The 23,810-nt window shown below is 42.1% G+C and overlaps 1 protein-coding gene across 2 annotated transcripts in view; it reads right to left on the bottom strand.

Annotated features, from left to right (window-relative positions):
* Positions 1 to 2,524: 2,524 nt before the first annotated feature.
* Positions 2,525 to 23,810, bottom strand: part of IRF5 (interferon regulatory factor 5) — a 37,882-nt gene continuing 16,596 nt past the window's right edge. For both annotated transcript variants that reach the window (XM_075208531.1, XM_075208532.1), the window contains exons 3-9: positions 21,655 to 21,844; positions 20,206 to 20,246; positions 18,578 to 18,611; positions 17,737 to 18,042; positions 15,684 to 16,073; positions 4,172 to 4,290; positions 2,525 to 4,022 (exon numbers count right to left, since the gene is read on the bottom strand). In XM_075208531.1, the coding sequence (XP_075064632.1) occupies positions 3,774 to 4,022; positions 4,172 to 4,290; positions 15,684 to 16,073; positions 17,737 to 18,042; positions 18,578 to 18,611; positions 20,206 to 20,246; positions 21,655 to 21,844 (1,329 nt within the window). In that variant the 3' untranslated portion in view covers positions 2,525 to 3,773. The remainder of the gene's footprint in view (positions 4,023 to 4,171; positions 4,291 to 15,683; positions 16,074 to 17,736; positions 18,043 to 18,577; positions 18,612 to 20,205; positions 20,247 to 21,654; positions 21,845 to 23,810) is intronic.

The raw sequence follows: 23,810 nt of genomic DNA on the forward strand, positions 1-23,810 counted from the left end.
TACTGTCTTATGCCTGGAGCAGCTTGTACTGTTACTTTTTCCTCCCTCAGTCTCAAAGGTTGATCACTTTTCAACAGGGTATTGTTGTAATTTGCACAAGTATCTGCATTTTACTTGTGAGAATAAATGCTTACACCGGTGGCTCCCAGGGGTGCCGCGGCGCTGTCACTGGGGTGCCGTGGGCCAGCAAGCAAAAAAACCCATACAAAGCCGCGCGGCGCCGGGACCCAGCATCCTCCCCTCTCACAGAGAGGAGGATGCTGGGTCCCGTCGCCGCGTGGATTTCTAGACTGATAAGCTGCGTGAGAGAGGTCTCGAGGAGAAGTTACCGACTGAGAGCGGTATCTGCATCTGTTAAGTTGACCCTGGATTAGGAGCATCCGGACAGACAGCCTGGGGAGGAAGGTAAGTGCATTACCCACCATTCCCAGACCTGTGCACGGACCTTTTCGTGATTTAACCCATGACATTCCAATCCATCTATGGACAGGCGGCTAATGCCCTTGTGCTAGAGACCTACAGAGTTCTCTGCATACATCTCCAGTTTTCCAACGTTATAACATTGACTAAAAAAGTGCTCAATTTATTTGTTTTTAACAGCAAGTTTGCACTACAATAGAATATTTTATTATCTCATCTATTGTGTTTAGTTTTGCAATACATTTAAATAAATCTATATTCTCTGACTCATATCTCTTCTTAAATATCTATTCCCTTTCCCTTTGCGCTGGGGAATTCAGTTTTTTGTTTTGGCATCATTAGGAAGTTCAGACCATCTCCTTTGTTTTTCTCCTTGGCTGCCCTATTTCTCTTCCACGTGGGAAGTGCAGATCCCCCATATTTTTATCTTATATTTTGTTTTTTGTTTTTATCTGGCTGGCCCGTGGCACCCCTATGGTAGAGGAGGGGGACAGCGTGACAGAGGGCAGAGGAGGGGGACAGAGGGCAGAGGAGGGGGACAGCGTGACAGAGGGCAGAGGAGGGGGACAGCGTGACAGAGGGCAGAGGAGGGGGCAGAGGGGCATTTTTGCATACAACTAAATAAGTATGTCTGTCCTGACCTAAATACTTATTACATTTTTTTGACCTAACTACTTCTAAAAACAGGACTGCTCAGTAATTATTTTGAAAGGGGTGCCTTGAAAAAATTATGGAGAATCTAAGGATGCCGCGGACTGCAAAAGTTTGGGAACCACTGGCTTACGCTGTGGTGCTGTAGCAATAGCTTCGGTTGTTCTATTACAACTTGCTTACTGTTTTACAGTAATAAATTATGTTACCCTAATTATGGGTGGCACTTTTACCTAAACTACCTAATTTACTTACAACCCAGACAAGTGGTTTTTCATGTCTTGGTTTTCATTTTATGTCAATGTGTGCTATATGACTCTTGCCACTGCAAAGTACCGTATATACTCGTGTATAAGCCGAGTTTTTCAGCACATTTTTGTATGCTGAAAAAGCCTTCTCGGCTTATACACGGGTGAACTAACCTGGCGTCCGGTCCCTGAGCTCCTATCTTCCGCAGTGGAACGCATGTGCGTTCCACTGACAGGAAGTTCGGCATTTGGAACGCAAATGCCGAACTTCCTGTCAGTGGAACGCACTGCGGGGTAAGTGAAAGGCTGTCACGCTGTCTCTCTCGCTGTCTCTCTCGCTGTCTCTCTCGCTGTCTCGCTGTTTTGCTGTCTCTCTCGCTGTCTCTCTCGCTGTCTCTCTCGCTGTCTCTCTCGCTGTCTCTCTCGCTGTCTCGCTGTCTCCTTGTAAAGTATATTTGTTGCGCTGGTCAGGAAACAGTGTAGCTTTATATTAAGTTGGTGCACATTGTAAAATAGGGCAGCTAATAGGTCCATGAAAATATTGTGTCAAATATAAAGTAAAGTAAAAGGTTAAAGTGTGGACTATTTGCAAGCCATCACATCTCCATTAAAATATATGGAAGACATGTAGTGCATGTTCATTTAAGATAAATAGACTAATGCATACAAGACCATTCACAATTATCCTTGGAATGCCTGGTTTTTGGGAGTGTGAGTAAAACGAGAATGAATGGCACATAAACATTTAAAGTCCTCTAATATGGACTTTAATAGACCTACAAAAGATCTGGTGAGAATCCCTATAGAAATGTTTGAGTTATGACATCATTTTTTAAGACTGATTATCCTGAGTGTTTAAAACTCTGACTGAAATTACAGTAATTAAACAGAAATGAGCTTTTGAAGAAAAAAAAATTACCAGTAGCTGCTGCATTTCCCACCCTAGGCTTATACTCGAGTCAATAAGTTTTCCCAGTTTTTGGTGGTAAAATTAGGTGCCTCGGCTTATATTCGGGTCGACTTATACTCGAGTATATACGGTATTTATCTCCTGTCCACCTCTGTATGGACAACAGAACTTTAGATCTACAAAGGAGGAATAGTGATGGAATGGTTTGATTACTGTGGAGCCAGAAGTAAACAAATATAGCATAGAGCTTTATAAATTCTTATTGCAGTGACCCAAACAAATGAACAACGCAACAAACATTCAATCTTCACTTTAATGTGGTTCCATTGTGCAATGATGGGTCTATATTCATGCCAGTTATCTTGGGTAATTTATACTTAGCATTTATTATGGCTTAATAAAATAACTTTGAAACTGTTCAGAAGACTATTAGTTCCACAAATCTAGTTTATTTCTATTTTTTAAAAGGGATCCATATGTAGGGTTTATTTCAATTAACAATATATCCCAGTTTATTTGAAGGGAAATTATACATGACAGATGCTTAGTTTGCCGGCATAAGTTTTGGATCTTTATGCTGAATATTCATGTAGATAATAAGTTTCTCTTGAGTTCTATCTAGTGAAAACCAATGGGAAAATGGTGCAATATGAGGATCATTAAATGTCTGTGCCACAACTTGTGTGATACTCATACGGATGATACAGGATCATAAATGTCTGAGTGCAACAAGAAAGACTGATCCCTATAACAAGTATATTTATTTTGACATCGTCTGTGTTTAAGGAAGAGATTTATTTTGCCTGAGTAGATTGAATATAGTAGTATACACTAGTTTAAAAAGCAAATGTATGGCTTACTTAACTCTTAAGAAAATCCCATTTAGAAACATGACTCAACTTCCATTTAATGTAAGATGAAGCAAATCTTCAGAAATAGCCAATGAGCCAGAATACAGAAGTGAAAATAGAAACAGTAGCCCAAAGCAAATCTGTTCCTCTATTTTACTATTGAAACTACACATTTATTTAGAAATGGTGATGCATAATAACTGATGCTCGAAATGAAAGTATTTCAGTGTTAAGTGACTGTAGGATGGGGTGATATGAATCCCAGTTATATACAGCAAAAAAATAAAATAACACATTGTACATGGATAGACCATGCAGGCCCGACGACTCTTGAAACTATAATCATTATTCACAAAAATTATCTATTGTTGCTTTGGTAACTCCACATAAAACATGAGTAAGAATTATATTCCTGAGATATTCTGCAGCAGAAGCAAACTTGGATTTTTTTCTTTTTTCTTTCTTTCAAGTCTTGCTTGCAAAATAGGGAAGTTTTCCGCTGCTCAACTTTAAGCAAATACAACTACTCAAATCGGTTGTCCAAAATTCGTTTGTACACATACACAGTGGGGTGCTGCCTTTCAGCAGCTACGTAAATGGAATTCACGGAAAATAGTTTGTGGTTTTGTAGCGGTAATCGATTGTCATGCCAAATCCTGTAAATTCTGCCCCATGTGTCCAAATCATCAAAGTTTACTGCATGCTTCCTGTATGCATGGGCCATGGACCAGAGCCTAAATCATCTCCAGGATTGGGTCCTCCCCTTTCTGCGACCATTAGTTGAGCCTGTTGGCTTTGCCACAGCTGATGAAGTTCCTTAAACTGTTCCACCATCTTGTCCTTTAGGTCTGGATGTGAGATCTGCAGTTTTATACTATCTGCTGACCAGGAGGATTCACCTGTGAATATTTCAGACAGCAAGCGAGCAGCCACAGGAATGACCTATAATGTCAAAAATAAAAACATGGTTTAGGAGAAATCCATAGTAAGTGATATATTCTATAATGGCAGAAGAAAAAAAAATAACTGTCCTGACAATGGAAAAGGAGAGGAATGAAGTATGTTTTCATGAATAACTACATGGTCAGTACCTGGACGGTGATGAGTTTTTTCTCTCTTGGTTTTTTGTCTGGCCATTCCTCTCCAAAGCAGAAGAATATCTCATATGGAGGCAACATGTTCGTCTGTCCTTTCTGGCAAGCAATAAGCTCTAAGGGAAAAAAAATAATAAAAGCTGTTTATCGAATTACACACCCTGATGAGACCAGAATGGCTTTTTTTTTGTGTTTGTGTTTGTGTGCGTGTGGGAGAAATCTGCAATTTGTAAAAAGTATGTAGCTAAAAATGGCCACGTGCAACGTCGCCTCAATGCTTCACACACATCAAGCAATAATCTAAAAGATGGTTTCTCTGGTCAAGTTGCTGTCCCCAATATACCAAACAATCCCCCAAAGAGGTGTGACCCAAAATATAAAATGACACTGCAGATAAGAAATAAAGAAACTAGTGGCTCCCTAGTTCTGTATGGAGCTTGGGATCATTAATCCCTGTTGTAGAACATATCATCTGCTCACTCGTGTAGCACTTTGGATCCCTCAAAACACCTGTTTGTGTGTGAGCAGCAGCAGGGGGCCACACTGCTCAACGTGTGCCTGCATTATTCTCGGACTGCTTTTCTCGCACCTTTTCTATACGACAAGCTATATAAGAAAATGCTCTAAAAGCGCATGTCTAAATTAGCCTTTTGTGCTTTGTTTACGCTAAGTGCTTGCCTTTTACTGTGCTTTCTAACATTGTAATTGGATTTTTCAAACACACTTTGTAGCCCTGAAAAGTAACTGAATTTTCCCTTTCCTGCCATTGGGGAACACTGACGCATTGGAGTACAATAGATGGATCTGGAGTAAAGACACGAACACTCAAATGTTTTAAGTGGCTAGCTCCTCCCCTTCTATGCTCCACCCAAGGGAGCCATCTTCAGATTTTCTAAAGTGTCCTCTGGAGTAGAGTGGATGGGGTTTTTTATGTTTTGTTTTTCTATGGGCTCCTGCCCTGTGATTTTATTTTTACTTAAATATTTCTATTTTTTACAATGTCTGATTCGGGATGCTTCCCAGGGGGTGAAGTGCCTGGTAGCTGCCTTCACCCTGGGTCCCTAATCGGGTAGTCTTTGGGCTTCCCTCTCCCTGACTGCCTACCAGGTCCTTCATATTTTTTTTTGGAGCAGTGCATGCTATATTCTAACCGCCGCACTGCTCAAACAGTGCTCCGGCGGAAGTCTGATGATCCCTAACAACAAGCAAGCGGTGTTAACACACAGGCTCTCAGCTGGGATTTCGCCAAAGCAGCTCTCCTTAGAGGAGAGTACAGCTTCAGTGGCTACGCTGACGCTGCAGGGAAAAGCCGGACGTCTCACTGCACAAGCAGTACACAGCTCCTGCCTCAGACCGCATGTCGTGAACATGGAGAACTTGGTTATTTATAAGGGTTAAACCATCACATAATTGTGGGGAATAAGGGATAAACAGGGCCAGACTGGCCATCTGGCACTTCTGGCATTTGCCAGAAGGGCCGATCTGTTTTTTTTTGGGGGGGGGGGGGGGGGGGGTTTATATAACTTCCGCGCGGCTGCGCGATGTGACGTCACGCAGCCGCCTAGGATCTGTCAGTCTGTTGAGCGCGCGGGGTTGTTGAGGTGAGTTGGTGTGTCCGGGGGATAATGACAGGTACTGCAAGGGAGGGGAATGAGTAAAAATACACGGAGGAAGTGATTGACAATGGCTGTGGGGAGTGTGACAATGGCTGCAGGGGGAAGGGGGGGGGTGATAATGGCTGCAGGGGGAAGGGGGGGTGTGTGACAACGGCTGCAGGGGGAAGGGGGGGTGTGTGACTGGCTGCAGGGGGAAGGGGGGGTGTGACAATGGCTGCAGGGGGAAGGGGGGTGTGACAATGGCTGCAGGGGGAAGGGGGGTGTGACAATGGCTGCAGGGGGAAGGAGGGGTGTGTGACAATGGCTGCAGGGGGAAGGGGGGTGTGTGACAATGGCTGCAGGGGGAAGGGGGGTGTGTGACAATGGCTGCAGGGGGGAGGGGGGTGTGTGACAATGGCTGCAGGGGGAAGGGGGTTGTGTGTGACAATGGCTGCAGGGGGAAGGGGGGTGTGACAATGGTTGCAGGGGGAAGGGGGGTGTGTTACAATGGCTGCAGGGGGAAGGGGGGGGAGTGTGACAATGGCTGCAGGGGGAATTAAGGGTGAAAATGTCTGTATGGGGGCAATGGCTGTAGGAGGGGGAAAATAAAAAATGGCTAATCTGTGTGGGGGACAGTATATGACTAATGTGTGCTATTAAGTGAATGTGGGGCTGTTTGTGGAAAATTAGGGATATTTATTAAATTAAATTATGAATTATTTAATGCCTGAGATGGTTGTGGGAAATGTTTATTTTTATTAAATATAAATGCTATTTAATTTCTTGCTGGGGTTGTTTGGAGGGAGGGGAAGCGGTTTATTTATTAAATGGGAATACTATTAATTTAATGTTGGGGCTGGTTTTAGGGAAATAGGTCGATTTATTAAATGTATATACTATTTAATGTCAGGGCTAGTTGGAGGTAAATAGATGTATTTATCAAATGTGAATACTATCATTTTAATGTTGGGGCTGGAGTAAGGCCTAATTTTAAAACGTGGGTGTTATATTGATTTAACACCGCTGCTGGTTGGAGTTTTCTAAATTTCATGTAACCATTTTTTTTCCCAAATAGGGCCCCCAACATTCCAGGATCCAGACAAGCAGCAACTGATCTAAAGACACCAGCGGCCACAAGTGGAGACAATGACAAGACAGGTAAGAGAGACCAGGACATTCTGCCAACTGTCCTGAATTTGGTGGCTGACTGTCCCGCTTAGTCAGGATTTAGTCTGACTACAAGGACAGTTGGGAGGTATGTACTGCTTCACATTGTACTGCTTGTGAAGGCAGAACTGTGTGCACCTAATAGTAGTGCTCACAGTATTGCCTGTGTATTTGTTGAAAATGTGTCTAATAACCATATTACATCATAGGAGTCCCCCTGTCTTAAGTGCCTAGGGCCTCCCCGAGCCTTAATCTAGCTCTGGTTAGCAGGAGGGAGCGAATAGCTACTCCAAGTTCCTGGATAGGACACAGCCTGCAGAGCAAGCTGAGGAGCTCTAAATCTCATGAGATTTATTAATCTTGTGAGACTAAGTGCTTCCCTGCTCACTCTACAGGAAGTTCCCATCCTGCTGGATGTCAGCAGCATCAGAAGCATAGATAAGTGCAGTGGGCTGGGGGTGTTGTAATGTGTTTCTGGGGTGGGGTGTGGTATGATAGGGAGGGTCTGATAAATGTAATGTTTTCTTATAATGTATGTATCAATGCCCCATGTTGACCACGCCCCCAACATAATGTGGGCACACCCCTGGTGGCGCGCTGCTGCGCAGCGGCACACAGTTTTGTCCTGCTCATCAACAGAGATGGGCCTGTATGCTTGAAATGCCAGGGCTGATTTTTAGTCCCAGTCCGGCCCTGGGGATAAATCATTATTGCAGTATAAATGTTAGCTCAATTTATCAATGGATTCATTTGATATATTAAATTGTAAAATGGGAAGACAGAACGTCTGTTGTATGTTCCAGCGTGAGATAGTGTCACCTGTGGCAGCTTCAAAGAGCCCCTGCTGTGAGATGTATCCTGGCCTGCATGGAGTTTTGACACCTGAATAGACTTTTAGGATCCTCTCAACATGGTGTCTGGCTCACAGGGGCCATGTGCTAACCTGGCTATACTTTATATAGATAAATAGAATTCAGTTTTAAAATATGGCACTTAAAATCAATAAAAGTAGTGATCAACCAAATAGTCCTCCATAGCATGATGAAGGGCAGCTCATATGGCAAATTCAGAATTTTGGCCCACAGAGAAGTTAAGGAAATGAGTATAAGCTCTACGACTACATTGTATCGGAGCGTGTTTGGTATCAAATGATGGACAAATTCATAGATGATTTATTAATAATAAAACTGGGTCTGTGTGATGCTCCACAGAAAAGTTAGGTCACATAGTAGAATTGGGTAGTAAATCAGGCAACATGCAAATGGTGATTGAAAAAGGTGTCACAGGCCACAACCCCTGGGGGTAGAAAGAGGTGTGGAAGTGTCTTCAAAAGGTACAGCAAATTGTCCGACTTTTGGGAAATCAATTCACATTGATAAGCTGTCCATCTTACAAGCCAATTTCTCTTTGCCAGAATATACCACTTATCTGTAAGTTATGCTCTGAATTCAATTTTTTTTATTTTAAACTGTTTTTGCATGTGTATGTTATGTCAAGTTATTATTTATTGGTTTTTTATATCTGAATGCCCTGTACTTTTGTATATTAAATCTATAATTTAACATGTTGTGTCCTTGTATCCTTTGCATGCTAGCGTGTGATTTGTTGATACATTTGATTAACAAGCTTAGTGTGTGTTTGCATTTACATTTGTGTAACAGTCTGGAGGTGTGAAGAGTTAACCCTTTGTTTGCTGGTGGGGGCCTTGTTAGACTGTGGTAGCTAGAAGACTTGTGTGCCAGTGTGGGACAGTATATTGGGGTCCTATTGCCCGTATTCAATAAGTGGTGGCAAAAACTAAAGTGTATTGGGGTGTGAGAGCGCTGTGTGGGGGCAATTCAGTAGGTCTATAACCTGTGTAATGGGTAGAGAGAGACTGCGAGCTGGAATTGTGTGTGACCTCATACAGCAAACACCCCATAGTCACGGCAGCTGGGAGCAAGTTTGTGACACTGCACACGAGCAGACAAGCCTTCCGGGCTGGAGAGTGTGGCTTAGCACATTTGTAGTTCTCAGCGGGGAGTACTCTTTCACTGTATTTTTTTAAGCAGTACCTGGGTTGCTTTTACATATAGGTGTAATTACCACCTAATTATACTTTAATACAGTTATAAAGGGTGGGGTCTGATTTTCTGCAATATTCTCTGGTGTGTTTTTAAATTTACTGTCCCCATGTCTGAGAAAGGGCCTTCCAAGACTAAATGGTCCACTGGAAAGCCTGTGCAATACTATACTTGTGCCAAGTGTAACTATTTAAATTATTTTGTGGACAGTCTTTCCCAGATACCCGTTGTGCAGTGAGCAAGGCAGAGTTTCATGAACAGCGTTTGCTCCCGACTGCATCTGTGGGATTAGAGAAACTGGCATAATCCATAGCCAAACTCACTTGGGTCAGGTCTAATGAGGTAGGTGACTCTTCTTCTCTTACTACACTAAACATTCAGCCTTCACAGTCATCCACTAGTGGGGCTTTCCAGTCTAAGGCTGGTTTGGCGTTGACTCTGGCCGAGTCCGACCAGGGTCTGGCAAAGGCTGCTTCCTCATTGGAATGCCTTCTCTCATTCCCCCATAGGCCTTCGGGAAACAGTCTAATTCTTGAGATGCTCCAGGGCCCCGTTTCTAGTTCTAATTGTCGCCGGATAACGATGGGGAATTACATCAGGATTCTGAGTGGAAGGATCCTTATAGTGTGGATGACACATCTAAATTTTCGAGTGTAGAAGATTTAATCCTGAGGGTTAGGCAAACATTGATGAATTCTTCTGGCTTCTCCCTTTTCAAAATGGCAGAAGAAGCAGACTGTTTGTTTTTCTCCCTCTCCCCATCTCGTAGAGTTGCTTGCTGAGGCATGACAGAAGCCTGACAGGAGGTAACAGATGCCAGGTAGATTTAAATCACTTTATCCTTTGCCATCGGAGGAGTCTGTTAACTTGGAGCATTCTCCAAAAGTGGATCTTCCTATTGACTGCCTAACCAGAAACACTGCTATTCCGGTGCAAGGTTTAGCTATGGGATGCAATGGATAAGAAGTGTGACTTCCTTCTTCGTTCTGCATATATGACAGCGGAAAGTTTGTTTAGACCAAACATTTCTACAGTGTAAGTCAATAAGGCCATTCAGACCTGGACACAACAGTTATCTAATCGTCTGCAAGAACACAAACCCAGGGCTGAGTTGTTGACTTTGGCTGAACATATTCAAAAAGCTTCTGATTTTTAGGTCAAGCATCCTTGGATGCATTTTCTGTAAACTCCCACCTTTCTGCTCTCATTATTGCAGCTAGGCATTCTCTATGTCTGTCATCTTGGTTGGCTAATGCGGACTCCAAGCGCTCTACCTGTGACATTTGGGAGATCAATCTGTCCTTAATGACAGCTAAGCTCCAAAGGTGGGGGGTGAGAGCTATGTGACAAAAAGGTTTTCTGACTTAGACAAGAACGTGTGCATTCTCATGAGGGGGTCTATCAAAACTGAAATGTCCTATTTTCCTCAATTGTGTTCCCTCACACACCAGGGGCTAGATTTACTAAGCTGCGGGTTTGAAAAAGTGGGGATGTTGCCTATAGCAAACAATCAGATTCTAGCTATCATTTTGTAGAAGGTACTAAATAAATGAAAGCTAGAATCTGATTGGTTGCTATAGGCAACATCGCCACTTTTTCAAACCCGCAGCTTAGTAAATCTAGCCCCAGGTCTTAACTAGTAAGTAGTAATTCTGATTTTATTTCCTATTTTATTTTCTGAAACTTATTTGTGCAAAAATATTGTATGCCATGTTAATAATTTTTGTAACTAAACCATTTTTCAGATTAAATAAATTTAATCTAGTGTGTTCTCCGTGATTCTTTGTGAATTTACAAAGCCCAGGGAGGCTCATGCTACATGTGTATATGATCTAAGTATGAAACATTAATAAGTGGTTCTGGTGAACGTAAGGACACCATAATAAATCCTTTGTGGTGGCAGAAAAGATGTATTCATTGTTAAGGGAATAAGGCGACACCAATCACGGCCAGCTGTTCAGATTGCTGTATCTGGGACAGGCTGGATGTTCGTGACAAAGACAATGCATCATTCTTGTGTAGGCATTTGAGGATAAGCGAGTAGGAGACAATGAAAAGTGCAGGTGTGACAGCCCCCATCAGTAGCGCTCACTCACACCCCTATTCCACTATACAGTTAATTTTTTAATTAAATGAAATTAGTGACAAAGATCAATGGGACCCGTTTAAAAAGTCATGAGGAGCGTACTTTTGCTAAAACACGCAAATGTAAATATTGGTGGGGGGGTGAAGGAAGTCGGATTTTAAATTATGGATGAATTTGTTTTTGCATACCACTTATTACCCTGGCGTGGAAAGCGAGGAGGCGCTATGATTATATTAGCCAGGGGTGGTCTGAATGCTTAATCAGGCCCTGAGTGTGACCAGTGTGCCTGCCCCTGTATGTGTGATGTGTGCGCCCAGTGTGTCTGCCCATGTATGTGTGATGTGTGCGCCTAGTGTGTCTGCCCCTGTATGATTGCGCCCAGCATGTTTACTCAGCAACAGGCATCCTCACAATTTGCTGCTGTGATTACTTATGCCGACACTGGATGAGATGAGCTAGAGGCAGGTAGATAATCTACATTTATAGTGGACATATGGTGCTAGTCTATATGATTGGGTGTGCCAGAGTTAACATACCATACTGAGTTAACATAATGTACTGTACATTTTCTTCATGTGAAGGAACTCAGAAGGCAGGAAGTCAGAGGAGCTGTCCTCTCTTCAACCCTCTCCCCTGTGTTTACACACTGGATCTACACATGCGGTGAAGTCATCACACATGGACACGTAGCTCTCTAACACTCAGCAATAGTATGCGATATTTTGATCACCACACACACCCCGTTTATCGCCCCAAGCGCCACCCAGTCATCCATCCCTTCATCGCCTCAACCGTTGGCTGCCCCCACCACCATGCATTCCACGCTGGGTGTAAAAATAAAATATATATATATATATATATATATATATATATATACACTGTATGTATATAGAAAAAAGGAATTTTTTTTTAAAAAAACAGTGATAAATGAGGTGGCCCCTGGGCAGCCACATTAGGCCACCAGCCTATCGGGAAACCTCCCGATAAGTCCTATGGACAATCCGCCCCTGGTTCGAGGGATAGTGACTTGAGGCTATGCTACTGACTTTGTAAACTTTTCCCCGCATAGATTCTTCACCACAGGTCTGCCCTTGTGTGTCATCAAGAGTTTAGAGCTACAAGGGGCAGGTGTGATTGTGGCTTTTCACAATAATTATGGCCGGCATTATGTGTTTTCCGTCTGAATGTGCCCTTCTACTGCACATTCACCGGACTGTTCAATTTTTGGAATCTCATAGTTGGATGCGGTTTCTGGGTCTAAATTTGACATGGTATATCAGAAAATGTATTTCTCTGAAGACAAGGTTCTTTCGCATCAGAACAAGACCAGTTACCTTCCAGCCAGACAGGAAATGTCCCTTCTCCGCTGTATGAATCTACTGGGTACCATGGTTTCTGTGTTCAACGGGAGTCCTTTGCTCAGTTTCATTCCTGGCCGCACCAGAGGGAGCTTCTCCAGAAGAGGTCCAAGTCCACACTTCATCTGGACAGGCAGATCATCAAGCTGTCAACAGCCAAGCATCACTACCTCACATGGTGGTTGACCAGAGCAAATCTTGTAAAGATGTAGTCCTTCTATCCTTGCGAGTGGACAATGGTTATCACAGATGCCAGTCTATCCGGTTGGGGAGCGGTCAACTGTCATCTCCGGTTCCAGGTTCCAGGTCGTCTGGTCTCCACAGGAGTCTTTATTGCCCACACATGTGCCGGAACTCCGAGCGATAAACAGGGTTCTCATTCTGGGTCAGAGGTTTCTGGCCATTCGGCCCCTGAAGATCCAAACGAACAATGCTATGGCAGTAGCCTACTTGAACCATCAAGGGGAAACGTTGTGCCATGGTGATACAGGAGGCTTTGCAGATCATGTCATGTTCCAGTTATCTCTGCCATATTCATCCTGGGGGTGTAGGACCGAGAGGCCATTTACCTCAGCCGCAACAGGAACCGCCCGGGGAAATGATCCTTGCACTCGGAGGTCTTTGCCCTTTTGGTTCAAAGTTGGGGTCAGCCAGGCCTCATGGTGTCCCATCTGAACTTTAAGGTCCCTCTCTTCCGCAAGTTACACTGTTGCATTGACAATCCTGTGGCAGTATCTTCTAGTATTCTTGTTTCCCATGCTCCTATGGGTGCTCATGAAATTCAAAGGGGAACAGGTTCCCGCGATTCTGGAGGCTTTAGATTGTTCACGCAGAATGTGGTAGTCAGACGTTCTAGGGACCTTACCGTTTGCCTCTTTGTTCAGATCTTCTGGTACAAGGCCCTCGCTGCCACTCTTTAGGTTGTCTGTCTACTGAAACCCTGATTCTTCCGGCCTGGGGTTTCTCGCAAAGGGTTGTGAGGACTATGATTAAGGTGCTGAAACAGTCTTCCTCTGGCAATTGTTATCGGGTATGGAGACTTGCATCCAGTGGTTTCAAAGTCACAGTTTTTCATACTTCTCGCTTTAATCTGTCCTGCATGCTATCTTTTCTTTCCTGCAGGTCAGTTTTGATAAGAGCTGTCTACTCTCTAAAACTGCAGGTCTCGGCACTCTCAATCTTCTTTCGACCCAAGCTGGCAGTTATGAAGGATGTTCAGACTTTTCTGCAGGAGGTTTTACATACTTAACCCCCCTTTGTACATCTGGTTCCACCTTGGGAGCTTAATCTGGTGCTTAGGGCTCTTACTAAGGACCCCTTTGAGCCTTTGGATTCTGTTGATCTCCGTTTTGTCACTTGGAAGGTGGTATTTTTATTCATCAGTTCCTCTGCTCATTGTGTGTCTGAGCTGGGACGCTGGGGGTGCTGTGCTGCAACCCCCTGCCCCCTTTCTGGTATTTCACTCTGATCGGGTGGTGCTTTGCACAAAACCCTCCTTTGTGCCAAATGTGGTCTCTCAGTTTCACTTGAACCAGGAGATTGTCGTTCCGGCTTTCTGTCATCTGTCCCAGTCTTCAGATGCGTCCTTGCATCTTCTGCATGTGGTCCAGGGCCTCCTGTGGCATGTCGACATGATGGTTTCCGTTTGTACGACAAAATAACTTTTCATACTCTATGGTGCCCACAAGCAAAGTTGGACAGCATCTAAACAATGCATTGCTCAATGGCTTACGTCCACCATTCGCTTGGCTTATGTTCAGGTGGCTAAGGCATTTGCCGGTGGGTTTGAAGGCTCATTTCACCGGGGCTGTGGGTCCTTCGTGGGCAGCGTGTCACGGTGCTTCGGCTGATCATTTTTGTCAGGCTGCGACATGGTTGTCTGTCCACACTTTTTCAAAATGCGTCTCAGGATACTAGCTTTGGGTGCAATGTGTTACGTGCAGCTATTACAAAGCATTCCCTCCCTTAGGGGCAACTTTGGTATGTCCCCAGTGTGTCGCAGTGTCCCCCAATGACAGGAAAGAGAATAAATCATTTTTTTACTCTGTAAAATCTATTTTTCTGATTTCATTGGGGGACACTGCGCTCCTTCACATTACTCTGGATGTTTGTTGGTGTTTACTTTTCCGTTTGTTATTATTACACATTGTTGACCCTCAATTCTGGGCTTTGTTCTAAAAACTGAAGATGGCTCTCATACGAGGGGCATAATAGGGGAGGAGCTAGTCACTCAAGTGGTAGAAAAACCCCATTGGAGGAACCTCTGCCATTTAAGGAATATTGAGTTGCAATAAAATGTTTTTTAAGAGCTACACAAAATATGAATTTTAGAAGGTCAAAGCTTGATCAGTAAGAGACGCACTGAAGCGTGTAGTCTGGAAATTTGTACTCTTAAATAAAAACAAGGTTCCAAATGGGACCTTTTTAAATATTCTAAATAAATAATGTTGCAAATATATACTGTATGGCACCGAATTATCTAGTAAAAGATGGCAATCAATGTGGTTAAATAAGAAAGTGTTGAAAGCATTTAAACTGTTACAATTAGAAGGGACTGAAACATATTGACGACTGCAGCCAAAAAACAGATTCATAAAGATATTATTATTGTTTATTTATAAAGCGCTAATTATATCATTAAGCACTGTATACAGAATATGTAATCCCTCACATCTGTCCCTGTCCCATTGGAGCTTACATTATAAATTCCATAACACACACACAGGTCCATTTTATAAGAAGCCAATTCACTCACAAGTATGTTTTTGGACTGTGGGAGTAAAGATAGCAAGTTTAATCCCAAAATAATAAAGTACATAAACAGCAAGAACAGTAAAGCTGATAAGATTTGGACCACTACATGATAAAGTAGGAAAAATAACCAATAAAGAAAACTGTTGCAATGGGAGATTAACAATTAGAATTCATTGTTAATTATTTTAAATCAAATAACCTGCGTCTTTTTTTTAACCTTACTAACTATGCAAATATAACTATCATATAGTATGAAAACTAATTGGATGTGCAATATATGTAGAAGCTACCTGATCTTCCATACCATCTATTGAACAGAAGTATAAAAGGAAACTATGCCTAGAATGTAAATCCCATCAATACTACACTCAAATATATGTAAGAAGTCTGGAAGGAGAGCTGCTATCAGTCACACAATAATTCTAATACACATACAGAGAGTCATTAAAATTTGTATTCTTATGCTACTCAAGCCCCAATTCTCACCATTTAAGAAGGTTTCCAGACTGAATAGTTTTATCCTCTTCTCTCTTTCTATTGGATTAGGTCCACCTGCGTTGGTGGCACATGGTCCAGACCAGAAGACTTTGCATTGGCACAAGCGGATGGCATAGATATCCTGCCCTTGCAGGGTGAGGATGAGTCCACGATCCATCACATCCAGAAGATGGTTAGTGTAGAACTTCTGTTTCTCATTACTAATCTCATGTGTTCCAGGGAACCGGACTTGTTCCAGGGTAGTAGGACCAAACAGCTCCACTTGCTCTGGCGTTGGCTCAATGTTACTGTAGAAAAGGCGGCAGCCATGAGGATTACTCACAGTCATTGCTCCGGCTTGCTTCCCTCTATATAAAAACTTTATTTCCAGATCAGTCACTGAAATAAGAAAGTACAGTAGGAAAGACACCATTTAAGTTTTCATTCTACAGAAGCTGCATTCCTATGTCAAATAATTAAATGTATATTTCATGTTTTATAATTTCATGCCTCTCCTGATGGACTGCTCTATCCTTCCAAAACAAGAGACAAATAACAAATAAAAAAAGTAATTTAATTCTTATTCGGGCAAATCATTATCATAATGTATATGAGAATAATGTGCTACTGTGGTATTTTGACAGTGTCTTCCCAAAAATCATTCTAGTATTAAACTAGGTCCTGAACTCATTAACATAACTGTATCACACTTTTATAAATATTGTTTAAATTAATATTCCCCCCTAACAGTAGTGCCATAATCATTTTTTTTCTTCTGAAAATTTAAACAAATGTAGTTTTATAATATTGATGATAACTTAACTGACATAATACCGCATTCCTTTTGTCTCAGTTTACAAGCTTGTGTTACACTTCCTGTACATTATGACTACAATTTGTTTAACAGATACTGTTCATCAATCCTGATGAATTTATTTTAGTTTAATGTACTCAGACAAAGTTGTTAAGATTTGAACTGCAGCAAGATTTTTCATACACTTGGTTTGTCTTAAAAGAGCAATCTGTGTACTTTGTTCTTTTACAGAATGGCATACGTGGAAAATCCCTGGTTTGTGCAGTTGTATTTAGGAGAATCATGTCCTTGTTTGGTTTAGCTAAAATAAGTCCGCAATAAGACCACACCTAGTATTTGTTGTCTCTCAGTGTATCTTAACAGTTTGCAAAAGAGGGTTTGTGGAGTTCCAAGATACATACTTTCAGATCACCACCGTGTCCCAAAAATGTAAATCTCCAGCAATAGTATCTATAATTTTGTAAAATAGTCTAAGCTTTCTTATTGGCCACAGCACAGCAGCTGCAAATGTTCCAGGCACCATTTCCTAAAGCACTGACATTTTGTCTATGGGACCACTGAAAAAAGCAGGTTTCCCACAGAAACCCATCTGCCCACTACTGACACCTTTATGTTAGTCATAAGGAGTGAAAAATTGTTATATGTCCCTTTAGCACAGTGATGGCTAACCTGTGACACTCCAGGTGTTGTGAAACTACAAGCCCCAGCATGCTTTGCCAGTAGATAACTAGCTGATAGCTGGCAAAGCATGCTGGGACTTGTAGTTTCACAACACCTGGAGTGTCACAGGTTAGCCAACACTGCTTTAGCTTATTTATCTTACTTACCCCATACTTTTTCCGCACCTATTTCTCACTACCAAACACTGATACAACTTCTACCTTAACTTTCCCTTTAAAATTTGGACCATGTTTAAACTCCAGGGGGTACATGTATCAAGCTGCGAATTTCCAGTAGGTGTGAAAAGTGGAGATGTTGCCTATAGCAACCAATCAGATTGTAGTTATCATTTATTTAGTACATTCTACAAAATGATATCTAGAATCTGATGTAGAATAATTAAAAGATATTGGATAAAGCTCGTGTTCATGGCATTTAACTATTTGTACTTCAAATCCTGTCCATTATTTAAGATTTGACACTCTGCCTCTTTTTCACGTTACACTAACTAATAAATTAATTTCAAACATTGACAGTGAAACAGATGTGTATGAAATGACATTACTAATACTCCTCCTCTTAACTCACATGGTAGCATCTGGGGACTAATGAGCAACTCTGGGATTCCCTGTTCAATGGGTGCTGGGATCACCCCTTGTATAGGAAGAGCTGCATCTTGCACTGGCTCAAGTCCCCTCGTAGAAACCAGTTCTGGAAGAGGTAGAACTACAGGCTGTGGCACCAGGCCTTGGGGGGACAACTCCACACCAGGGTATACTCCAGGAGCAGCTGGTGTTACCGTAGGATCTGTTGGTCTCAGGTTGTGCTGTATGATGTTTGAACAGGAGCTAAAACTTGGCTCGGATTTGGGCCAGATGTAAGGAGGAAGTGGGTCTGCAAAAACATGGTTACATATAAAGAATAATGGAGGATACATATAAAGCAGTGGTAATGACACTTAAAAATAACAATAAAGTTAAATGTTAGTGATGTATCTGTTGGCAGACAAAAGGGTGCATAAATGTGGTATAAGTTTGCATTTTCTGTATCACATTATTATTTTGCTTTTAACATTGCCAGATAATGTCATAATCCACTTTCACCAGCACAATACCATATCATAGTGGCGTCATTACTTATATATGGAGTTCATAAGCATGCACATATGTGGGCATCCAGATAGATATGCTAGTCTACATTCTTCGCAAATTATGTTTTATGCAGGGTAATAGACCAATAGCCTGGGCATATTATGTGTCTTAGTCTAAACAGAGCCAGGGATTTTTTTCTTCTATCGAAGACTCCATAAACCATTCAGCCTGTGTCACAGATAACCTAAGTTATAGAGTGTCTCAATACATGTACTAACAGGCAAAGGTTTCACTCCATTTCAACAGTTTGGGTAATCCCCAGTTGTTTTTAGACTCACCGCTAATATCAAGCATTGGGAATATGTGGTCAATCTGTACAAAGAACAGAGAAAAATATTATTAGTAAAGTAAACAGGTAAAGTAATTTATTTAACACGTGTAATCATTTAGAATGGTCAGCATTATTTGTTAGTGCTTTACATTTTTGAATACGATGTAATACATTCCTTTGACTATGTTGACTGTAATACAAATTAAATCCACAAAACGTACAAATAGGGAAACAATGAAATGAATTAGGAGTGTAATGTCACTTTCCATCTCGTCTTTAAATGTTATTATCTATGCAAATAAATTAGATATTCTATTCACATGATTTTGGTTACAAAATTAATAGAGGCAGCACGGTGGCTTAGTGGTTAGCACTACTGCATCACAGCACTGGGGTCATGAGTTCGATTCCCGACCATGGCCTTATCTGTGTGGAGTTTGTATGTTCTCCCCGTGTTTACCTTAGTTTACTCCGGGTGCTCTGGTTTTCTATCACATTTCAAAATCATACCAGTAGGCTTTAATTGGCGGCTATTAAATTGACCTTAGTCTCTCTTTGTGTTAGGGAATTTAGACTGTAAGATACAATGAGGCAGGGACTGATGTGAGCGAGTTCTCTGTACAGCACTGCAGAAATATAAATTGCTAATGATGATAGAGACCTTATCAAATATACATTTTTGATGTTGTTCAAAATTAAGTATAGCTAGACACTTATATAACTGGTCTTGCAAATGACTGAATTTAAATGTATGCTAGTGTTTAGTCTCATGGGGGTCATATGGTCTGTAGCATCAGCCGCGATAATGGAACATTTTCCAAATTTTGCTGTGTGGCTCTAAAACTAATGCAATGCACAACAATGATCTGTTAGAAAAGGGACAAGATTAATTTGGGGCATGCCCAAATATCCAGTCATCAGATGGTCACATTCGGCCTCTTAGTGCTGTTGGCAAACGTCTATTGGCAGTAGTCGGCCTGTGCCATCCTGAGTGTCTAATTTGCCAACCCATATGCAGATCCGACTCCGCTCATTCCCCAGCATAGCATGTGTACAGCTTGGTAACAATATATTTATAATGGGTAAGCAGTTCTGACGCCAATTATGCATGTATATAATGCCAGTGTACCTGTTTATCCATGTTAAAATTACAACACAACTTGGCAGCGCATTAGGCAGATTGGAGCTGTATACTAGACAAGAGCATTTTCTTTCATGACCATTACAGCGCAACATCTCAAACATTGCAAGCATTATATTTTAAGAGTAAAAGGAGATTTGCTGTGGGGTATGTTTAGCTTAATTTCCAAGGGGTGAAGGTGTATTTTCAGTGAAGCGTTAAGCACTTTATTGTACATTTGTGCTTTAAAGAAAAGGAATGTAATTGAAAACTTTATCACACATCATACATATGAATGACACATATAGGGTTGACCTTGAACACCTACATGCTGTATGTATAACACATCAGCTTTAGGTCAAGCATAGGCACCTATGGCTCACTAGTTCTCACTGGATTCCAAGCAATTACCAATATGCCAGCTGATTCTTTGAACTAGTACCCTTATATGTACATACATGGCTCGCATGAAATCTACATCATGGATGGTACACTCCTAAGTAAACGATTCTTACCTCCTCCTCATCATCACATCCATTGTCATCAGCCAATGGCTCTACAGAAAGAGAAAACACAAGACATAATTGAGAAAGCGGTTACTCCCTTTACACGGCTAACAATTAATATATTATTCAGATCACTCACAACACAAGTCTAATAAGGAACTAGTGATTGAATAGTAAATTTTACTAAGATAATATATGTAAGAAAGGAGAAAACCATTTTTTTGTTTTATTTGGGGGGGTGTTCTAAATGGTACAAGGTGCAATAGGACCACTCTAAAAAACAAACCGCTATAATTCCAATGCTCCCTTTGCTCTATTTCACATTACATTGCAATAAATTCTGTATTCTGCTTTCAAATTTGTGGATATCAACCCTGTCACAAATCCTTGTATCATTACAAACAAGACATACCTTCCCTTGTAGACCACTAATAATATCACTAATGAATACATTAAATAGGGACCCAGACTAATTCCTGAGATGCTCCACTGGTTAGCAGCTCTTCCTCTGAACTTCTAACACATCTTTTTGTTTTTTTTTGAAAAGTGATTTCATTTCTTTCCCAATTCATTGGTCTATATAGTATAGCATATTTTCTTACAGCTTTTGCTGTGTAGTGGAACAACATATGCCATTCTCCAAATACCTGGAATTATACATATCAGCAGTGATTGGTTGAAATTTATTTATTTATTTTTGAGAGTTCAAGTAACCCCTATTTTTTGTTTATATCTTCTAGTGTAGATGACCCCTTTGAAATACAAAGCAAAAATAGATATTTCAGCAGTATGCATTTTCGTTGCCCACTTGAAAATATACACTACCTTCAGTTTTTACCCAAACTTTGTTTCCTTTTGTTTATTTCCTTTCAATAATATAACTAACTGATTTGTATCACCCTTTATATACTGACTATGCAATCTTTTCTTCTATTTGTGTTTTAACACACTTTATTGTTAGTATTTTCTCTTTTGGACTAGCTTTATGAACTTATTTTACTCCCGTGGTTGGATCTGTAGTCCGTATTAGCCGTTTTCACTTCCACACTTCTTGGAGAACTGTATTAACTTTCTCTTCCTTTTACTAATGTATCTGACAAAACGTTATGTTGCCTTTAATATTGCATTATTTTAGTTTATTCCCCTGTTCCTGTACTCGAACGATAAATTCCCACCCTATCAGCGATTCACATTAATTATGTCTCATTTGACTAAAGTCAGCCTGTTTAAAATATACAACCTTTGTTTAGTTTCTGATTTATTGTTGTCTGTACATTAAACTGCACTCACCAATGGTCACTAAACCCCAAGTTCTTTCCTACAGATGCAAGTTTGATACAACATCTCTGTTTGTGACCGACCCACAGTCTACAATGTAAATGAGATGGGTAGCAACAAAATGAAAATGTTTAAACTTATTGTCAGTTGAAATAGGGGAATTTTTTCTCCGAAATGTACCTTCATTTTGCCCTGGAAGATCACATAGCTGATAGATCTTGAATGGCTGCATGGGCGTTTCTTTTGTACCATCGTAGAGCAGTTTAAACTCTCTGCTTTTGTTTAGAGCACAACGCAAATTAGCCTTCCACTTAGCTGGGTCAGGTTCATCCACAGCCTCTTGGTACTTCCCTGTTTCCTTGGCCCAAGCCTAAGAAAAGAAATGATCAAAGGGAGGACATTCATTTTAGGCGACTTTGAAAGAACAAATAAACAGTAATGGTTCTGGTATATATTTTATTTCTAATACATTGCATTTTTCTCTCTCATCCAAGCTATGTATCCTGCAATGTGTTCCCACCCGTATTGCCATAGCCGGATTAAGGGGGGGGCACAGGGGGCACGTGCCCCGGGCCCCCTCTCTCCGTGGGCCCCCCCGCCGCCGCGTGCTTAACTTCTACTGATTTTATTTTTATTCTTTTTTTTTTTTAATGGTGTCGGCGGCATCGGCGGGGGGCGGGGGGCTCCATTCGTTGGTGGGGGAGCCGGGTATTAAAAAAAAAAAAAAAAAAAAGATACAATACTCCCCTCACCGCGGCGCTGGCGTCCCTCCTTCTCCCTCCTCTCTGCACTGTCAACACTGAATGACAGGCGTGACATCATCAAGTCACGCCTGTCATTCAGTGAGGAGCAGCGCGGAGAGGACCAAGAAAGAAACAAGAAGACAGAAGAGAAGAAAAGCTAAAAGAAAGGTAAGTTTAAAAAAAAAAAAAAAAAAAAGGGAATAACGCAGAAAGGCACAGTATGGAGGAAAAAGGGGGAGAAGAAAGGGACAGTATGGAGGAAAAAGGGGGAGAAGAGAGGCACAGTATGGAGGAAAAAGGGAGAGAAGAGAGGCACAGTATGGAGGAAAAGGGGGAGAAGAGGCACAGTATGGAGGTAAAAGGGGGAGAAGAGAGGCACAGTATGGAGGTAAAAGGGGGAGAAGAGAGGCACAGTATGGAGGTAAAAGGGGGAGAAGAGAGGCACAGTATGGAGGAAAAAAGGGGGAGAAGAGAGGCACAGTATGGAGGTAAAAGGGAGAGAAGAGAGGCACAGTATGGAGGAAAAAGTGGGAGAAGAGAGGCACAGTAGGGAGGAAAAATGGGGAGAAGAGAGGGACAGTATTGAGGTAAAAGGGGGAGAAGAGATGGCGGTATGGAGGAAAAAGGGGGAGAAGAGAGGGACGGTATGGAGGTAAAAGGGGGAGAAGAGAGGGACGGTATGGAGGTAAAAGGGGGAGAAGAGAGGGACGGTATGGAGGAAAAAGGGGGAGAAGAGAGGGACGGTATGGAGGAAAAAGGGGGAGAAGAGAGGCACGGTATGGAGGAAAAAGGGGGAGAAGAGAGGCACGGTATGGAGGAAAAAGGGGGAGAAGAGAGGCACGGTATGGAGGAAAAAGGGGGAGAAGAGAAGCACGGTATGGAGGTAAAAGGGGGAGAAGAGAGGCACGGTATGGAGGAAAAAGGGGGAGAAGAGAGGCACGGTATGGAGGAAAAAGGGGGAGAAGAGAGGCACGGTATGGAGGAAAAAGGGGGAGAAGAGAGGCACGGTATGGAGGAAAAAGGGGGAGAAGAGAGGCACGGTATGGAGGAAAAAGGGGGAGAAGAGAGGCACGGTATGGAGGAAAAATGGGGAGAAGAGAGGCACGGTATGGAGGAAAAAGGGGGAGAAGAGAGGGACAGTATGGAGGTAAAAGGGGGAGAAGAGAGGGACAGTATGGAGGAAAAGGGGAGAAGAGAGGGACAGTATGGAGGAAAAAGGGGGAGAAGAGAGGCACAGTATGGAGGAAAAAGGGGGAGAAGAGGCACAGTATGGAGGAAAAAGGAGGAGAAGAGAGGCACAGTATGGAGGAAAAAGGGGGAGAAGAGAGGCACAGTATGGAGGAAAAAGGGGGAGAAGAGGCACAGTAGGGAGGAAAAAGGGGGAGAAGAGAGGGACAGTATGGAGGAAAAAGGGGGAGAAGAGAGGCACAGTATGGAGGAAAAAGGGGGAGAAGAGAGGCACAGTAGGGAGGAAAAAGGGGGAGAGGCACAGCATGAGAAAAAAGGGGGGAGAAAGGCACAGTATAAGAAAAAAGGGTGAGAGACACAGCATGAGGAAAAAGGGGGGGGAGAGACACAATAGTGGGGACAATT

This window comes from Mixophyes fleayi, chromosome 4 (genome assembly GCF_038048845.1).
Source record: "Mixophyes fleayi isolate aMixFle1 chromosome 4, aMixFle1.hap1, whole genome shotgun sequence".
NCBI classification, from domain to species: domain Eukaryota; kingdom Metazoa; phylum Chordata; class Amphibia; order Anura; family Limnodynastidae; genus Mixophyes; species Mixophyes fleayi.